Source organism: Papio anubis, chromosome 1 (genome assembly GCF_008728515.1).
Source record: "Papio anubis isolate 15944 chromosome 1, Panubis1.0, whole genome shotgun sequence".
NCBI lineage: Eukaryota > Metazoa > Chordata > Mammalia > Primates > Cercopithecidae > Papio > Papio anubis.
The window spans coordinates 52,329,045-52,348,508 of NC_044976.1; the positions used below are offsets into that span (position 1 = coordinate 52,329,045).

Here is a 19,464-nt window from a genome sequence, read left to right on the forward strand (position 1 = left end):
GCAATAGGCTATCCCACATAAGTGTGTTGTCAGCTATACCATCTAGGTTTAAGTATATTCTATGATATTTGCACAATGATGAAATTGCCTAATGACACATGTCTCAGAATGTATCCCGTCATTGAGCAATGCATGACTGTAACTGGAAGCTCCCCTATGATCCTGAGGTTCCAGGGAGAGAAGGGGTTCTCCCTAGAATGTGTTCTAACCTAAGCCTTCCAATGCTCTCCTGGGAATGTGCCCTAAGCTAAGTTTTCCAATACACAGATTTACACAGGGAAGGTAGGTTACTGGTGAGATTAGAAGGAAACCTTTATTTTTCAGTGAAAGCTGGGAGTCCAGAGATGACAGTAGAAGGCACAGCCAGCTCATAAATCAGCAGCATTCAGGGCTCTGGACAGTCTCTCAGAAGCAATTGATGCTTCTGCCAGGGAGGTTGCAAAGAAGCTGTTAATCACTATCTCATTTGGAGACTTGACACCCAAATGGAGACACTAACACCCACGTTATAGATCTGAGCAAAGCGCAGAGGTGTCAAATCTGTGTACACCAGTCTGTGAAGTCTTCAAGGGCCCTGAGGGCCAGGCTCTTCTCAGATGCTGCTCTGACTCTCTGAAGGCCTTTACAACCAAAATGAAATGAAGTAACTTAAGTCCTAGCTCAGGGCCAGGTTGAGAGAGACCTCAACATGGCGATGTCAGGTACTTTGGGCCAAAAGAGAGACCCAGGAAACTGTTGCCGTTGCGTTCTCTACCTCTGTCCCTCTCCAGCTGGGCTCGAATTGTCTTGTTCTCAGTGATGTGAGTCCACATCGTGTTATCATGTTCCCCTGTACAGCCTAGGTCTTCACCTTCCCAAAAGCCATGGGAAACAGACTGCTTTTTCCAGAACAGCTAACTGACTGTGCTCAACCTTCGTGACCCAGTTCAAACAAGAGCCCCTCTCTGACGCTTCCCTCCCGGCCAACTCCAACTGAGTCCCACCCTTCTTGACCCTATAATGCTACACTGACAACTTGGCTATGGCATTTAAAGCTTTAATAGTTCCTATATGGATTGACAACAGTATATGCAAATACTTCAAATATACACATATCACTAGTTTATGCTTGTGTACAAGAATCTAAAATGGCCTCCAATGATCCCTGCCTGTCTCCAGGCATTCATGCCTTTGTGTAATTCGCTCCCCTAGAAGGTAGGCAAGACCTGTGACTTGCTTCGAGTCAATAGAAGATGGCAAAGGTGATGACCATCTCTTCTATATTTACATTATATAGGACAGCAACTTCCATTTCACTATCAGACTCGATTGCCTCTCTCTCCCTTTATGGTTTTGATGAAGTGAGTGATCATACAGAGAGGCCCACGTGGCAAGGAACTGAGGGTGGTCTCCAAATGACCGTCAGCAAGAAGGTCCTCATTCTACAAAGCCACAGGAATAGAATTCTGCCAGCAACCTTGTGAGTTGGGAAGCAGATATTTTCCCAGTCTAGATTTCAGGTGAGACACCAGCCCTGGCCAACATTTTGACCGCAGCCTTGGGAGAGAATCTGAAGCAGAGGAGCAATCTAAGCTATCCCCAGAGTCCTGCCCCACAGAAACTGTGAGAATGTGTATTGTGGTAATGCCACTGGGCAGCAATAGATAATCAACACAGCACGCAAACTCTCAGCTGATAAGACATGCAATCAAAGGAGTGTGGAGACTGCTACTAAACACCTTTAGACGCGCAGAGGAAGGCTCCATCAAACAGCCAAAGGCTGTTAAGAACCTGCATTTTAGTGATAAAAAGAACATTTGTCTAAAAAATGGGAAAGTGAAAAACCTCAAAAATTGGCTCCCCAAGACTTAGATATGAGTCCCAGCTCTGCCTCTAAGAGATAGGTGATCTTAGTCAACCCAGATTTACTAAGCCCAGCCTTCTCATCTATACATAAAATGTGGTCAATAGGGCGGGTAAGAGTGGCTAATGAAAGAATAAACTAGAAAGTGTTTTGTCAGGCCGGGTGCGGTGGCTCACACCTGTAATCCCAGCACTGTGGGAGGTTGAGGTGGGTGGATCACAAGGTCAGGAGTTCGAGACCAGCCTGGCCAACACAGTGAAACCCTGTCTCTACTAAAAATACAAAACATTAGCCAGGCGTGGTGGTGGATGCCTGTAATCCCAGCTACTTGGGAGGCTGAGGCAGGAGAATTGCTTGAACCTGGGAGTCAGAGGTTGCAGTGGGCCAAGACTGCACCAAGCACTCCAGCCTGGGCGACAGAGTGAGACTCCATCTCAAAAAAAAAAAAAAAAAAAAAGTGGTTTGTCAAATGGAATGTGATAGACACATGTTAGTTTGCCCCAGAACTCTGGGGTGGCCTTGGGTAAGGCACTGTCCTCTCTCAGCCTCAGCTCCCTTATTGTAAAATGAGGAGGGAAGCCCATGCTATTTAATGTGTACAAGGGCTCTCACCTTCTTTGATTCTTTTATTTTTTATTTATTTTTATTTATTTATTTATTTTTTTGAGATGTAGTCTCGCTCTGTCGCCCAGGCTGGAGTGCAGTGGCTCAATCTCGGCTCACTGCAAGCTCTGCCTCCCAGGTTCATGCCATTCTCCTGCCTCAGTCTCCTGAGTAGCTGGGACTACAAGTGCCTGTCACCACGCCCGGCTAATTCTTTTTGTATTTTTAGTAGAGATGGGGTTTCATCCTGTTAGCCAGGATGGTCTCGATCTCCTGACCTCGTGATTCACCCACCTTGGCCTCCCAAAGTGCTGAGATTACAGGTGTGAGCCACCGTGCCCGGCCTGACCTCCTTTGATTCTAACATCGCATACTCATGAGAAGAGAGAAAGAGGCAAAAGTGGTAGACTATGACATTTTACAATAGTTCCCCAGTCATTCTACTGGCCAGGGTGACTGTCTTACCATCAAGGAACTGGAAGCATTTGACCAGTCATATCTAGTCAACCTGCAGGGCCTACAACCTGGATTCCTCAGCTAAGAGGGAAAATCTCCATTTGTTTTACAAAAGGAAAAAAGGATCAAGGTAAAGTCAGTGGGAGCCACCGAACACAAACTACTGATGCACTCTGAGAGGGGTAGTAGCTTTGATTTTATTGCTGAGCACCTTAACTATGTGCCAGGAGCTTTTATAAAAATGATCTCCAACCTTCACTACAATCTTATATAGGTTGTGTCATTCTTATTTCAAAGACAAGTTAGCTGAGGCTCAAAGAGTTATAAGCCCCTTACCCGAGGCACATTGATAGTACATGGTAGGGCTGGGATTTATCATTATTATTATTAGAGACAGGTTCTCTCTCTATCACCCAGGCTAGACTGCAGTGGAGCAATCACAGCTCACTTTAACCTCCATCTCCCAGGTGCAAGTGATCCTCCAACCCCAGCCTCCCAACTAGCTGGGACTACAGGACCATGCCACCAAGACCAGCTAATTTTTTGTATTGTTTGTAGAAATGGGGTTTTGCTATATTGCCCAGGTTGGTCTCAAACTCCTGAGCTCAAGTGATTTGCTTGCCTTGGCCTCCCAGAGTGCTGGGATTACAGGCGTGAGCCACCACAGCCAGCCTGGGATTAAATTGTAATTTTATTTAATTCTAAGCCCCTGGTTTTTGCACATATCTCGTGGCTCTGGGAGAGAGCAGCTTGGGCAGAAAGGACAGTCTGTGATTACAAAGCAAAGTAAAGGTTCTTGGCCTGCAGCAAGATCATGTGCAGAGTGTGCTTCATTTATACTTGCCACAAACATTTACTGAGTGCCCTCTGTATACTAGGTTATGTGGTAGGCAATGAAGATACAGAGTAACACCATTCCTTGTTCTTGTGGAGCTCAGTCTAACTGGGGAAACACTGTAGTATACAGTGGACAAATGAATGAATAAATAGCTGAACAAATGAATGAATAGGCAGACGGACACATGGTTAGTCAGCCATTAGTGTTTCAAGCACCATGACAGTGATGCTTAATACAAAGTGTAATGGGATCACCAGATAAATGATAGGACCAGACAAATGGCCGGGCACGGTGGCTCACACCTGTAATACCAGCACTTTGGGGGGCCAAGGCAGGTGGATCACCTGAGGTCAGGAGTTCAAGACCAGCCTGGCCAACATGGTGAAATCCCATCTCTACTAAAAATATAAAAATTAGCCAGGCGCTAGTGGCACGCACCTGTAATCTCAGCTACTCAGGAGGCTGAGGCAGAAGAATCACCTGAACCCAGGAGATGGAGGCTGCAGTGAGCTGAGATCATGCCATTGCACTCCAGCCTGGGCAACAACAGCGAAACTCTGTCTCAAAAAAAAAAAAAAAAAAAGAAAAGAAAAGAAAGAAAAAGAAAAAAATCACCAGGATTGTTATAAAATGGAACAAACCCATATTGTGCTCTAGGAAAGGGTTCAGGGAGGAGAAGAGAGTCCTCTCTGCTGGGACCAAAGGCAGGAGCTCCTCTTACAGAAGAACCTAACAGCTCATGTTATCCAACTGTATAAAGCCAGTATCATGTGGATTTCAAAATAGAGGCCTTCAATAAGAGGAACACAGAAACACAGACATGCACATGCACAAACCCACACTGAACTGGCAGAAGGATAAAAGGGTCTGGCCCTCTGTGCTTAAAGCTAACAGTAACAGAATTGATACACCTGCCCATGTTTTATGGCACCACACAGCAAAATAAAAATAGAATCTCTTACTTTCCTCATTAGCTGGACTTGGCTGCAGCAACTGTTTGGTTCAGAGTAGCTGTAGTTGTTGGGAGATGGTCCATCTCTGGTGCATCAAAAAAGTATGCCTGTGGGAAACAAAGACCCAGCAGGGAGTTAAAAAGACAATGGTCCGGGTAAGTATTTTTTAGAGTCCATGCTAACAGTACTTCTGGGCTCTCACGGTCCCTAAGTTCTTCCCACCATATTTGTCATCACACTAAACTACAACCATCTGTTTACCTTTGTCTCACTAAATTGTGAGTACTTTTAAAAATTTAGCTACCATGTATTGAGCACTTACTATATTACATGACTTACTCTTAATAACCCGATGAGGTTGTTAGGATTATCCTCATTAGACAGATAAAGAAACTAAGACTCAGAGAGACTGTCATTTGATCAGGTGAACATGGCTAATGAGTGGTGAAGCCAGAACTCAAAGCTAGGTCTGTCTGACTCCAAAGCACAAGCTCTTAATCACTACATTATACAGTCTTTCCTCCAGGGCAAAGGCTGCATCCTTCTTCATCTTTGTGTCACCAGCACCCCTGCACAGGGCCTGGCATACTAGGTAACCAATCAATACCGAATGAACTGAACTACATTAGCTTGCTGCTAAACTAGTTAGTTGGCTTTCTGCGAAGACCTTGAAAAGAAAGTGCTAGGCATGCTTTCCCTAAAAATTTTTCAGCTGGGAAACGAAAGGTTTGCTAAGTGCTTCCACTCACCATCTACAACTTAGCTGTCAAAAGTCAGACGGAGGTAGAGGAGGGAAGACATAAGGAGAATCTTTCCACCCATCTCAAGGTCTAGAGAAGCCTAACTTGAGCGAAGCCTAACTTGAGCCCAGGAAAATACCAATCTCACTACCCTTGAATACTGGTTGTTCAAAGGAAAGGTGAATTTGTTACTATATCAAGGCCCACTGAATATTCATGACACCACCTTGGGGTCAGTGCCCTTAGGAAGGTACACTGTTAGAAAGCCAACAACCATCTTTCACCAGCTCTGCTATCAGCCAGAAGGGGGCACCAACACAACATGCTGGAGCTCTACCCTATCTGTTGCTATTCCGTGTTAACTTTCTGAAGTTTCCAGATGATGCCTTTCTCTGCAGACTCCCTCTAGTTTGCCCCATTCCCAGAGTAACTCTATTACTTTTAAGAAGCTTCCTCCCTAGGAACCCTTCCAGCAGCTGTTTTCTGAGGCAAGAAAAGAAGAGTCCCTAACTTAAGTGGGGGATAGGGCCGCAGTGCTAGTGCTGGGCTCCTCCAGTTCTCCCACAGGTGCACTGTGCCACAGGCCCCCAGGATGCAGGAACAAAGTCTTTCTTCCAGGTTACCGCAGGACACCCTTGTAAGACAGAATGAGCAAAGACGCCCAGGTTCTACACCTGGCTCTGCTATTAGCTCACACTGTGGATCATTTGAGGCCAGGAGTTCAAGACTCAGCACAGCCAACATGGCAAAAGCCTCAGCTTTCTGATCTATAAAATACAAAAATTAGCCAGGCTGATGGTGGCGCATGCGCTGTCATTCCAGCTACTCAGAGAGAGCTGAGGGACAGAGAATTGCGTGTGATGCCCAGAGAGAGCGAAAGAGAGTTAGTCAGTGAGCCTAGATCACACTGCTGCACTCCAGCCTGGGTGACAGAGGGAAACCCTGACTCGAAAAAGAAAAGATGATCTCTTAGGACCATTCCTTGAACAATCTTGAATTCTATGATTCATTAATTCCACAAATGCTTAATAATAATCACAGCCATCATTTGGGGAATGCCTACTGTGCACCAGACACATACTTGATCATTAATCTGCTCAAAAAATGCTATAACAGGCCATTTTATCCCTTTTAAAGATGAGAAAGCTGAGACTCAAACAGATGGAATTTTCCCAAGGCTAGACAACTATGTGTCTGAGCTAGGATTTCAATCCAGTTGAGTCCATCTCCATAGTCTGTGCTCTTCTAATTCTCCACCACTTCCTGCGATTTGTTGCCTAGTCTATGTCCAGTCCAGATCTAGGCACCATGGAGACCTCGAAGCTGAATCAGCAGGCTTTCTGTGAGTAGAGACAGGGCACAGTTCTTTGTAAAAGCCGGCAGTAACCACCTCAAACTTAGGCTTGTACATCTCCCAACATACACCAAGGGTGCAGCTTCTAGGTGCTTCCTTAGTCATCCCTGCCAGGTGTGTTCTGGTATAACTTAGACATCATTTACATGTGCAATCACCAAGGGGCCCCTGGCAGGTGTGGGGCTGTTATATGCTTCACTGCACTAAGGCAAAAACACCAATCTGTGTTCCCCAGGGGAGAGTGAGCAAGCCAAGCTGTCTGGTTCAGCCGGTACCCCTCAGCTCAAATAACTCCCCTGCCAGTTCCTCCCTCTGCCTTAACAATAATGTCTTCCATTTACATGACTCATCATATTTTCCATGCTGCATATATCATTCAATCCTTGCAACAGTAAAGACGTTGCCATGGCATGCACGATTGGCCCGTTTCTAACTGAGGGCAGGAATCCAGAGAAGGGAAATCACCCAAGCAGGCGGTAGTGGAGCTGGGACTGGAACCCAAGTTTCCTAACTTCTGGCTCAGTCCTTCTGCAGTAAACAACGCCTCCAGAAGAAAAAGGAGGGGCTGGTCACTGTGGAGAACAAAACCCAGACATGGTAGGCCCCTGGCTAGACACCTGACCACAGGATGGTTCCCTTCCTCCAGAAGGAGAAAACTGTGCCTTCCGCTCCAGGAAGAGGCCCTGCACCCCACAAGGACCTCCCTGCTCCACAGTCCAACCCGTCCTGCTCCTCTGAGTCCCTTACAGACTGAACAGCCTCTTCTCCTGCCTCTTCATCTCCACTGCTTTCTCATCCAGGTGTGTAATGGGTAAAAAGTTCAGGAGAGATGAGAAGATGTCAGTGAGAGGCATCAAGGAAGGGCATTGTCATTAAGAGTGGGAGACTTCAGCTTTGGCCTCAGTACTAGTTGTGGGACCTTGGACCACTCTCACTTGGGTGCTGTGGAGGAATAAGCAGCATACTGGCCCTGGCCGCGTCTGACAACACAGGCTCCTTTAATGACTTTGCATCTGAGGAACACTTCACAGTATGTGGAGGGCTTTCACAGCCAGCTCACGGCATCTCACAAAACCCCATGAAAACAACAATCCCTTTCACAGATGAGGAAACCAAGGTTCTGAGAAGCAAGTCTGTTGCCTATGTTTGCAGCGCTGAGCACCTCTCAGTCCAGGGCACTCCCTGCTTCAGAATTATACTCTCTTTGAGAAAGTTCCTGAGCAGCGAGATGGGCAGGTAAATGCTGGGTTCAGCGCCTTCTGCCCCGAAACGGAACAATAGGCACAGGAGGTAAAAGGTCCTGCCATAGGTACTAGATGAAATGGGTTCTTTTTTTGTTTTTTGGTTTTTTTTGAGATGAAGTCTCGCTCTGTCACCCAGGCTGGGGTGCAGTGGTGCAATCTCAGTTCACTGCAACCTCCACCTCCTGGGCTCAAGCGATTCTCACACCTCAGCCTCCCTGGTAGCTGAGACTACAAGCACATGCCACCATACCTGGCTGATTTTTTTATATTTTTGGTAAAGACAGGGTTTAACCATGTTGCCCAGGCTGGTCTCAAACTCCTGAGCTCAAGCAATCTGCCTGCGACTTCCTCCCAAAGTGCTGGGATTATGGGCGTGAGCCACCAAGCCTGGCCTGAAATGGGTTCTTAATAATAACCATAATACCTCCCTGCTCCACTGCTCAACCTGCCCTGCTCCTATTCCTTAGAGAAATGAGAAAGGCAATGCTTCCTCTCCTGCCTCCTTCTCCTCACCAACTTCTCAGCCATGTACATGAGCGGAAGAACTTCAGAAGAGAGACGGGAGATGCCAGTGAGGGACAAGAGATGCCAGTGAGAGTTGGTCACAATGAAAAGGATGTTCTTCAGCAGACAGAAAAGTTCCAGAAGAATCACGGCAGCATTTTAACTGATCAACTCAGAGATTCCAAGTGCCAGAAATGAATAGTGTCATTCTGCCATGAGTCAAACCAACAGGCCCGCCTCAAGGGTTTAAAGCTTACGCACATGTAAAGTGCATGAAAACTAGGTTTGTGTTTCACAACTTGGCACTTTTTATGAAACTTGTTTAATGATAAAGCATTGGGATCTCATTGATGCATTTAATGAGACAGGTTATCTACACAAAAATGTTGAAGATCAAATGATGCCAAAGAAACATTTACTCCTAAAATTGCAAAACATGACCAAGGGTTTGGAAACCTGCCATGTGGACAATTTTCTAAGTGCTATAAGACACCTTCCCATGGCCATGTCCTTTCCTTCATTAGGGACCTTAACATTCTTGGACTCGGATTTTTTTTTTCAAAACCTGCAACAGGGCTTGTTAAGGCCGTGGACAGCAAATTTTGTGTACAATGCATACAGAAGACACAGAACCATGTCTCCTTAGGATCAAAGGAAAGGGACCTAATTTATGGGCATTTATAGGACAAGTTCCATGTTAAGTGCTTTATAGATATCATTTTATTTGGCTCTCAGAACAATCTTGTGGCAGGAAATATACCCATGTCACAGATTAAGAAATTAAGATTCAGAGAGGAACAATAACATCTCCAAGTTCACACAGCCAATGAGTGACAGAGCTGCTCTTCAATCTGCTAATCTGACTCAAAAGCACATGCTCTCCCTAAAAAGAATCTACATATGAACCCAAACACTATTTTAAATGTTGTTCACCTTAAAAGTAACTCCACTTTCCCATATCTGACTTCATTTTCAAGCTTTCTACCTTCAAATTTAAAACTTTTAATTTCTACCTTTAAATTTAAACTTTAAACTTTCTACATTTAAATAAAACTTTAAATTTCAAAAATCTTTCTAGGTATGTGCAGAAAATCAGCAAAGGCATCCAAAAACAGAATCCCCCACCCCAGCTCCCTAACCCTATATAGTCAGCCCTCCACACCCACAGGCTCGGCATCCTCAGGCTCAACCAACCATGATGAAAAATATTTTTAAAAAATATATAAGTAAAAAAACCCAATATGACAATAAAAATAACACATATTTTAAAAAACAATATAATAACTATTTACATAACATTTACATTGCACTAGGTATTATGAGTAATCTGGAAATGATGTAAAGCACATAGGAGGATGTGTGTACACCATTTTGATATAGGGAACTTGAGCATCCATGCTTTGGTATTCATAGAGGGTCCTGGAACCAACCATACCCCCACAACCCCAATACTGAGGAACAAATGTATATAGACACTCATCCATCTCTATTTGCTCTGGTCAGACCCCAAATTCTGATCAGATTACTGAAATTAGGCAAAACCAAAGACTAAAGCCAAATTCTCATAATTTCACCACTTTCCATGTAGATGAGTCTACTTAAAATGAAATTTTATTTCACAGAATCCTTTTTTTTTTTTTTTTTTTTTTTTTTTTGGAGACAGGGTCTCCCTTGGTCACCCAGGCCAGAGTGCAGTGGTGTGATCTCAGCTGCCTGCAACCTCCACCTCCTGGGCTCAAGCGATCCTCCCGCCTCAGCCTCCCAAGTACCAGCTACTTGCAAGGCTGAGGTGGGAGGATCGCTTAAGCCACCACGCCCAGCTAATTCTTGTATTTTTAGTAGAGACGGGGTTTCACCATGTTGCCCAGACTGGTCCTAAGCTCCTGAGCTCGAGAGATCCACCCACTTGGGCCTCCCAAAATATTGGGATTACAGGCATAAGCCAATGTGCCCAGCCTATGGAGTCAATTTTAAAAGAACTGTTGTGTCTAACAGTTTGAGGTCTTTTAGCATTTGGATATAAAACACACCAAAAGAATATAGGAATGAACCCATACCAAGCAGCCCACAGAAAGCAGCATATGAAGCAACACAATTGTCACAATTGTGGCCAATGCAACCCGTCGGTTATCCTCACGAACAGCTGGCCAAAATGTCATTGACAAGACAGATCCTGAGATGCCCAGGGCAATCATGACTAGAATCCAACGAACAGCTTTCTGGGGGATAATCCACAGTATCTGAAAGAAGAGAAAAGGAGGAGGGGGGAGGTCTTGGGAGGCATTCGTTCATTCCAGGCACATATGTTTACAAAGGCCCCTGAGCCAATCGGCAGCTGGGCCCCCACTGCCACCCTGGTTTTTCAGTATAGGCTGGAGGAACACCACCAGCATGTAGACTGAGGCATAGACTTTCATAACAAAGGGCCCAAGATCCAGTGAAGGCATTTGGCTCCCCAGACCCCTTTCATGCTGAACTTCTAAATTCAAAGGAGATTTTTCAGGAGCACATGAGTGTTGCACTGGAAATAATGATGTTAGGTCAAATTCTTGGTTGAAGTTTCCACCAAGAACAGGGCATCACTCAGAATCTGCTCCCTAAGTGTGGTACTTACTGCGGTGGGGATATAAATGAAGAGGGAATATCCATAGACACACACAATCTCCAGAAATGAATAGGAGACGATGTTCATAACTTTGCTGTTTCTCCACATGAGGAAACCCCAGAGTGCGAGAGGAATCAGCCAGGCATAGGCATAGATGATGGTAGCTGCTATGGACACTGAGGATGACAGGATACAAGTTTCAATCTCCATTATGCCTTAATAGACTATCAGAGCACTTCCAACACCTTATTGTACTTAAATCCTAACATGTCAATTGACTTCACTGGACCATGAAATCATGTCTTACTGGTCTGTAATCCCTGAGCTTGGCACAATACCTAACACACAGTAGGTACTCTAGAAATGTTTGTTGAATTAATGAACCTTTACCATTCGTCTTTGTGGTGAGGAACAATAGTCCCTCATATGGTTTTTATAATTCATTTAATAACTAACAACTAATATTATTAAACAGTTGAACTATGCAAATGAAATACTTCAGAGGGCCACACTGCAAATGTTTATATATAGGAGATATTTCAATCAAATAAAAACCGACTATCCCCTTGGAAGAACACGTTCTCTTCCTTGGTATAACGAGAGCTGACACTGACTTCTTTAGCAAATGTATCAAAAAGCCCTGGGTAGAGATTAACTCACTCTGCATGCTCTCTAGAGTTCCTCTGTCTCTGAAATTGGGAGATGTAGCTCACTGATTAACTGCTTGAAATATTCTCCAGTTTTCCTTTCTTCCTTAAATAAATAATTCTGCCACTGTGGCAAAAATGCTATTGAATAGAGCCAGGCGTGGTGGCTCATGCCTATAATCCCAGCACTTTGGGAGGCCGAGGCGGGCGGATCACAAGGTCAGGAGATCAAGACCATCCTGGCTAACACGGTGAAACCCCGTCTCTACTAAAAATACAAAAATTAGCTGGGCGTGGTGGCGGGTGCCTGTAGTCCCAGCTACTCGGGAGACTGAGGCAGGAGCATGGTGTGAACCTGGGAGGCAGAGCTTGCAGTGAGCTGAGATCACACCACTGTACTCTAGCCGGGGCAACAGAGCAAGACTCTGTCTCTTAAAAAAAAAAATGCTATTGAGTGGCTCCTCAGAACAGCAACATTCTGCATATCCATGTACATCTCTCCTCTTCCTCTAGTAGCAGCATGCCCTGGAGGATTTCCTTTCCCTCTTCTGGAATGGAGGGTCATGAAGTTATGGGTAAACCATGGCATCAGCCCTTTCTACATGAAATCAGCAGGTAACTCACTTAATGCATCTTGGCAAGAACAAAGGCACCCCTAACAATTATAGTCAGACTCTGGTTAAGACATGAATGCCCAAAACTTTTTGAGCTCCCAGAACAGTTTTTTCATATTGGGAATTGCCTCATTAGGCCAAATGTAATTCTGCTGATATACTGCCTTTTTCTTGGATAACTAAGGGACGAGGAGGGAATTACTCCCATGGCTATAGCTGTCACTTACTGATCAACTACTGGGCATCAGGTATTACACTCGGTGCTTTTTTGAGAGGCAATGTAGAATAATGGTCAAGGGCACAGATTCTGTATGCAGATTCCACGGGTTCTAGTCCTAGGAAAAGTAACTCTGGGGGGTAAGTTACTTAGCCTTCCTGTCTCAGTTTCCTCATCTATAAAATGGGAAGAAAAATAATATACTACCTTCTAAGATTAATAGGAGAATTAAATGAATAAAAGCAGGTAAGAACTGTTCTAAGTAGAAGAGTGACTGATCGATAATAAATGCTCAGTCAAGAATTAGTGTTTATTTTGTTAACTAATATGCAGCTACATTTATTTCATACAATCTATATCATCATTTTAGAGATGAGGAAAACGGGTCAGAGAAGCTAAGTTGTTTGGTCAAGGTCACATAATTAACAAGTTGGTAGAAGCAGGATCTCATCTCAGACGTGACTCATACTTTTTACATGAAATGGAAAAATGTTTATTGATAGGGTCAATGACCACTTTACCAGTATATACATGACAACTCTTCCTGATACTGGGATGCCCAGCCAAAGAGGATAAGAACAGATAAAGACTCTCCTGAGTTTCCAGATCCCCAGGCAAAGTAGGTCACTCCTTCTTCTATGTCAATATACCTACACTTATCTCTGATATAGAGGTTAATATGTTTACATTGTAAACATATTATTGCTCTATTGCTGTAAACTGTTTACAGCAATAGTCATTCACTAGCTTTCTAACCACTGAACTACTTGAAGGCAAGATCTACATCTCATGGTTAATATTTACTGAGTTAAACTCAAATCAAGGTTATTTGATAGAGTTGGGATTGAATCCAAGTCTGACTCCATGATGGACAAGAAGGGAAAGTGGGCATGGAAGGTAGAGGGGAAGAAAAGAAGGAAGGATACATGGATACATTCTCTCTCTCTCTCTCTCTCTCTCTCTCTGTCTCTCTCACCTCTCTCCACATACACACACACACACACACACACACACACAGGCAAATACATATCTTTCTATGCACATACATTGGACTAGTTGAAGGCAGGGTTCTATCTCATGGTTAATATTTATTGAGTTAAACTCAAACCAAGGTTACTGGATAAATAATGGGATTGAATATATGTGTACATATTTGTGTGTGTGCGTGTGTGTGTGTGTAGTAATAGGTAATGTTTATTGAACTTTTTTTGGTACAAACCACTATTCTAAGCTTTTTATATATATTAACTCTTTATTCTCACAATAGTCCTGTAACAGAAATATTATTATTTCCATTTCACCAACGAAGAACCTGAGGCTAAGACAGATGAAATAGCTTGCCCAACAGAGTAGAAACTAGTGAGTGGTGGAGCTGGAACTGAAGCTAGCAATCTAGTTCCAGAACTAGTGCTCTTATCCAGGCTACTTAGAGCCCCCCGACAGCAGAGCAGGCAGGGAGGGAGCCAGGGAACCGAGAAAGTGGTACAGGTCAATCTCTGACAAAGCCAAACCTCCTCATTTGGGGGCAGCTGTCACCTGTAGGTCTCTAAAAGCTGTTTTGCTTTTTCTTTTAAGTATCAATACTGACACAAGAAAGGACGTTTTAAAACAAGAATGTCATTCACAAGCCCATCCCTGGACACATTCATTTCTGCATTTTCCCTTCCAGTCTTTGATCATTTACAGACCTCTCTCCCTTTTTTTTTCTTTTTTTTTTTTTTTTTTGAGACAGAGTCTCTCTCTCTGTTGCCCAGGCTGGAGTGCAGTGGCGTGATCTCGGCTAACTGCAACCTCCGCCTCCCGGGTTCAACCAATTCTCCTGCCTCAGTCTTCTGAGTAGCTGGGATTACAGGCACGTGCCACTGTGCCCGGATAATTTTTGTATTTTTAGTAGAGAGGGGGTTTCACCATGTTGGCCAGAGTGCTCTCGAACTCCTGACCTTGTGATCCACTCACCTCGGCCTCCCAAAGTGCTGGGATTGCAGGCGTGAGCCACCACACCAGGTGTCTTTTTTCTTTTTCTTTTCTTTTTTTTTTTTGAGACAGTGACTCGCTCTGTCACCCAGGCTGGAGTGCAGTGGTACAATCACAGCTCACTGCAGCCTCAATCTCTGGGCTCAAGTGATCCTCACAACTCAGCCTCCTGAGTAGCTGGGAGTATAGGCATGCATCACCATACCCGGTAACTTTTTTTTAGCTTTGGGTTTCAGAGACAAGGTCTCACTATGTTGCCCAGGCTGATCTCAAACTCCTCAGCTCAAGCAATCCTCCCACTTTGGCCTCCAAAAGTGCTGGGATTACAGGCATGGGCAACCATGCCCAACCCAGATTTCTCTTCAACTAAGTTGCTAACAGAATAGGCACCAGTTTGGAATAAGTTATGAATTTTCCACATTGCTCTAGGTGCTTTGTGATTGGCAATTGCAGATGACCCCAGCTAGTTGAGCCATCACAACTTAAAACAATGTTTCCATCGTCTCCAAAATGTGGATAATACAAATAATGCCACACAGGAGACCTTCACGCACACCTTTAACTTATTTTGTACCCTTGTCTTAGAATATATTCCAATTGTGGCCAGCTGTGGTGGCTCACACCTGTAATCCTACCCAGCACCTTGGGAGGCCAAGACGGGAGAATCACTTGAGCCCAAGAGTTTGAGATCAGCCTGGGCAACATAGGAAGACCTGTCTCTATAAAAAATGGAAAAACTAACCAGGTATGGTGTTGCATGTCTATGATCCCAGCTACTCAGGAGGCTGAGGTGGGAGGATTACCTGAGCCTAGGGAGGTGGAGGCTGCAGTGAGCAGTGATTGCGCCACTGCACTCCAGCCCAGACGATGAAGTGAGATACTATCTCAAAAAAAGGAGGGGGAATAAATTGCAGTTGTTATTGGGCCTTGATTTACAGCTTTCCCAAAGATTATGTGGACTCATAACATTGTGAATGTATTTAATGCCATTGAATTACACATTTAAATGGTAAATTTTATGTAACATGTATTTTATCACTGTAAGAAGAAAAAGATTAAGTGGATTTATATAGATGGGTGGTAAGCTCATCTACACATTTGAGTAGATACATTGAACCCTAAAACACAAAAGCAGGGCTACAGCACCTAGAGATGGGGCCCAGGAGCTCAGGGGGTAAAAAGAACTCAAAGCTAGAAACTGACAGCATTCCAAATAAGTGAAGCTATTCACCAACCTTTTCGGAATTCGGGCACATAATGGTATGTCTTCTCTCCCAGATGGATCAAGAAGTTGGAAAGATTCCCACTAATTGCTATGGCAAAGACCAACGTGGCACATATCCAAAAGGGGCCTGCAAAGGAAACCAGAAAATTCAGAAACAAGAAAATGAAGCACAAGCCTTTAGATTCTTACAGAATTTCTTATCTTCCTCTTGAATTCATGTTAGCAAAAGAAAATGAATTTTCTAGATGGGATCAACACTTGCTTAAAGGAAATTTTCTTTTTTCAAAGGTTAAACACAACTCAGTAATTAGCTGCCTTAAAGAAGGTGGGGGGTTGGTATTCCAATCCAAAGGCCAAAATGCCTTCCACAATTAGGTGAATGAAGACACTGATTTGTGTATAGCTTCTTTTATTGGAGGATCACCACCGACAAAGAAAAATTCACAGGCTTTTTATTAAACCTTCCACCAGAATACATGAAGTAAAGATTACTTCCCTTATCTAAGTGCCAAACGTTAGCATCACAGAAAAAGAAGTGAAATCAGACAGAGCTTCTGCAGCACACAGAAAGAGCAGGGCAAGCAGAACCCACGAGGGCAGAGTCGATGAAACCTACCAGCTCACCGCGGCCGTGTTGAGTGTGAGTGTGTGTGTGTGTGTGTGTGTGTGCTTAAGGCTTTGTCTTTTTTTTAATGAAAAAGTAATACAATGCACTATATACACCTACTATGTACCCACAAAAATTAAAATAAAAAATTTTTAAAAAGTAATACATGTATATGGTCCAGTGTTTCAAAAGGTACAAAAAGAATATGGAGAACAGCAAGATCCACTCCCTCTCTGTGCCCTGGCTCTGTATCGTTCCTCCCTAAAGCTCACCAAGTAACCTGTTTCTGATGAAAACTGCCAGGAATATTCCACTCATGTACATAAGCAAATGCATATGTGTGTATGTGTACACTTTATACAGATAAGATACATACATGTCCTCCTGTGTACCCTGCTATTTTCACCTTAATATAGCCTAGAGAGTCTATCACAGCTATTCATAAAAATCAGCTTATTCTTTTTTAATAGTTTTAAGATATACCACTGAGCAGATGAGTGGACCATGTTTTGCAAATCTCTTACATTATTTGCATGATTTCATGAATACTATCCTTGTTTCTCCCCATCTAGAAAAAGTACTATGTGGAAGAAATACAATCTTTAGATTGAGAGATTTTAATAAATTACATGAATTTCATTTTTCAATTTCACTAATACTTTGCAACACCCTTTGGGATAATTTCAGGTACCCTGACACGTCACAAAATTAAGAACATTACTATCATAGGCGACATGACTAGCAGAAACAGATTAGTACTTTTCAAAGCCAAGCACTGGCTTCTGAGTGTGGGAAAAGGAACACAAGCAATCAAATGGGGTGCTTCAAAAAGTCACCAATATTAGCTCTCCACAAACTGTCTCTTTACTCACTAGACGGAAACTCTCTGCTGTAGCCAAGGACTAAATTTCACAGTGTTGTTCTGAGGGCCCACACATAAGAGTGGCAAAAAAAAAAAAAAAAAAAAAAAAAACACCACAAAACCCCTATAGCCAAAAAGCTTTATTGAATGAATGAATAAAACTGACCATGTGTTATAGATGAGCTGAGACCATCCAAGCATATGACCACAAGTGGCCAAAATATTAACTTACGATACCCATATAACTAGAAAACCAAGAATATCATGTCCTCTCAGTCATTATTTACTAAGTACCCACTACCCTCTACTGGGGACACGATGATGTGGAACAGAGACACAGTCACTGCCTCTAGTGCATCCATGCACTTCGGGGAGACAGTCAATAAAATATCTAATCTCAGAGGGTAGTACAGGGTGCCTATGGGAGCAGATAGGGAGGGTGCAAAACCTAGAGAAAGGTATGTGTAAGCTGGGATCTAAAGAAGAACAGGAGTTCACCAAGTGAGGACTGAAGAGAGGTCCAGGAAGAGGGAACAGCAGGAGCAGAGACTCTGAAGTAAGAGGTAACAGTTCAAGGCCAAGTTTCAGGTCAGGAGTAACTAGAGATTGAAGAGATGGGCCAGAGTCAGATCATGAGGGGTCTTAGAAGCCCTGTTGAGTTAGGAATTTATCTTGAGGGCAACAGGAAGCCTGTGAACTGGGCCTGGTGGCATAAGCCTGTAGTCCCAGCTACTCAGGACACTGAGGTGAGAGGATCACTTGAGGCTAGAAGTTTGAGGCAGCAGGGAGCTATGATTATGCCTCTGAATAGCTACTGTACTCCAGCCTTGGCAACACAGCAAGACCTCATCTCAAAAAAAAATGATGGGGGCGGGGGAGAATGCAGTGGCTCACACCTAGCTCACACCTATAATCCCAGCACTTTGGGAGGCCGAGGCAGGCAGATCACTTGAGCTCAGGAGTTCAAGACCAGCCTGGGCAACATGATGAAACCCTGTCACTAAAATATTAATTAATTAATTTTTTTAAAGGCAGGCTGGTATGGGAAGATATTTATACTAATTTGAAGACTTGTCTAGCATTCTCTAGCTGCCCCATGCTCTAAGTTACCTAACAACTCTGGCACAGGAACAGTTGGAGAAACAATATTTTCAGGTGGCCTGAAAGGTCCAACACCTGCGCACCCACCACCTCTATGTGGCCCAATGCTCATCCTTGGACACAAACAAGAAAACCTTCCCAGCCCTCAGCATTTTTGTCCCTCTCCTATTATCATCCCTCTCCCCTGTTTACAACTCTTCAGTGAACCTCCACTGCTTAAGGACAAAATCCTAATTCCTGAGGCTGATATAAAAGGCCCCAGGATCTGGGCTCTGTAACTTCTCCAGCTACCCCCAGCAGAAGGCTGGACTCCAGAGACATACGACACCCACTCATCCCAGGACCCGCCATGTTGCTTCATACTGCCTTCTCCCTGTTTCTTGCCAAATTCCTACTCTTATTATGGGATGGGGGTGGGAGAGAGCCTTAATTTAGGTTGTATTTATAATTAAAATTTCATATTATGCATTTTTATATTATGAAATTTCTAACATATAGAAAAGCACGAAGAATAACACAAACACTGGTTACCTATCATGTCACTTTTAAAAAATATTTTTAGGCCGGCCGTGGTGGTTCACACCTACAATCCCAGCACTTTGGGAGGCCGAGGCAGACAGATCATTTGAGGTCAGGAGTTCGAGATCAGCCTGAACAACATGGTAAAACTCCGTCTCTACTAAAAATACAAAAATTAGCTGGGTGTGGTGGCCCATGCCTGTAGTCCCAGCTACTTGGGAAGGCTGAGGCAGGAGAATCACTTGAACCCAGGAGGCGGAGGTTGTAGTGAGCCAAGACTGCACCTTTGCCACTCCAGCCTGGGTACCAGAATGAGACTCCATCTCAAAAATATATATATATTTTTAATGGTGTCATACTATTTATATCCTTCCACAACATGCTTTTTAAAATCATTGTGCTGAGATTTATCTATATTTATGCTTTTAGCTCTCATTCATTTTTTTAAGCTACAGAATTCCATGTATGAATACAGTAGTATAATGTGTCCATTCTCCTGCTGATGGATATCTCGGTTGTTTCTAAATATTTGCTATTACAAGCAATACTGCTACAGTG

At 43.7% G+C, this 19,464-nt stretch overlaps 1 protein-coding gene across 14 annotated transcripts in view; it reads right to left on the bottom strand.

Annotated features, from left to right (window-relative positions):
- The window catches only part of YIPF1 (Yip1 domain family member 1), a 47,598-nt gene that overhangs the window by 12,886 nt on the left and 15,248 nt on the right, over positions 1-19,464 (bottom strand). For 10 of the 14 annotated variants that reach the window (XR_002523616.2, XR_648359.3, XR_648361.3 and 7 more), the window contains 4 exons: positions 15,828-15,944; positions 11,150-11,316; positions 10,593-10,775; positions 4,703-4,800 (listed from right to left, as the gene is read on the bottom strand). Coding sequence is in view for 10 of the 14 variants with exons in the window: in XM_009208905.4 (XP_009207169.2) it covers positions 4,711-4,800; positions 10,593-10,775; positions 11,150-11,316; positions 15,828-15,944 (557 nt within the window). In the remaining 4 variants the exon portion in view is untranslated. The remainder of the gene's footprint in view (positions 1-4,702; positions 4,801-10,592; positions 10,776-11,149; positions 11,317-15,827; positions 15,945-19,464) is intronic. The other 4 variants (XR_002523619.2, XM_021941835.2, XM_009208909.3 and 1 more) reach the window with 1 other exon arrangement.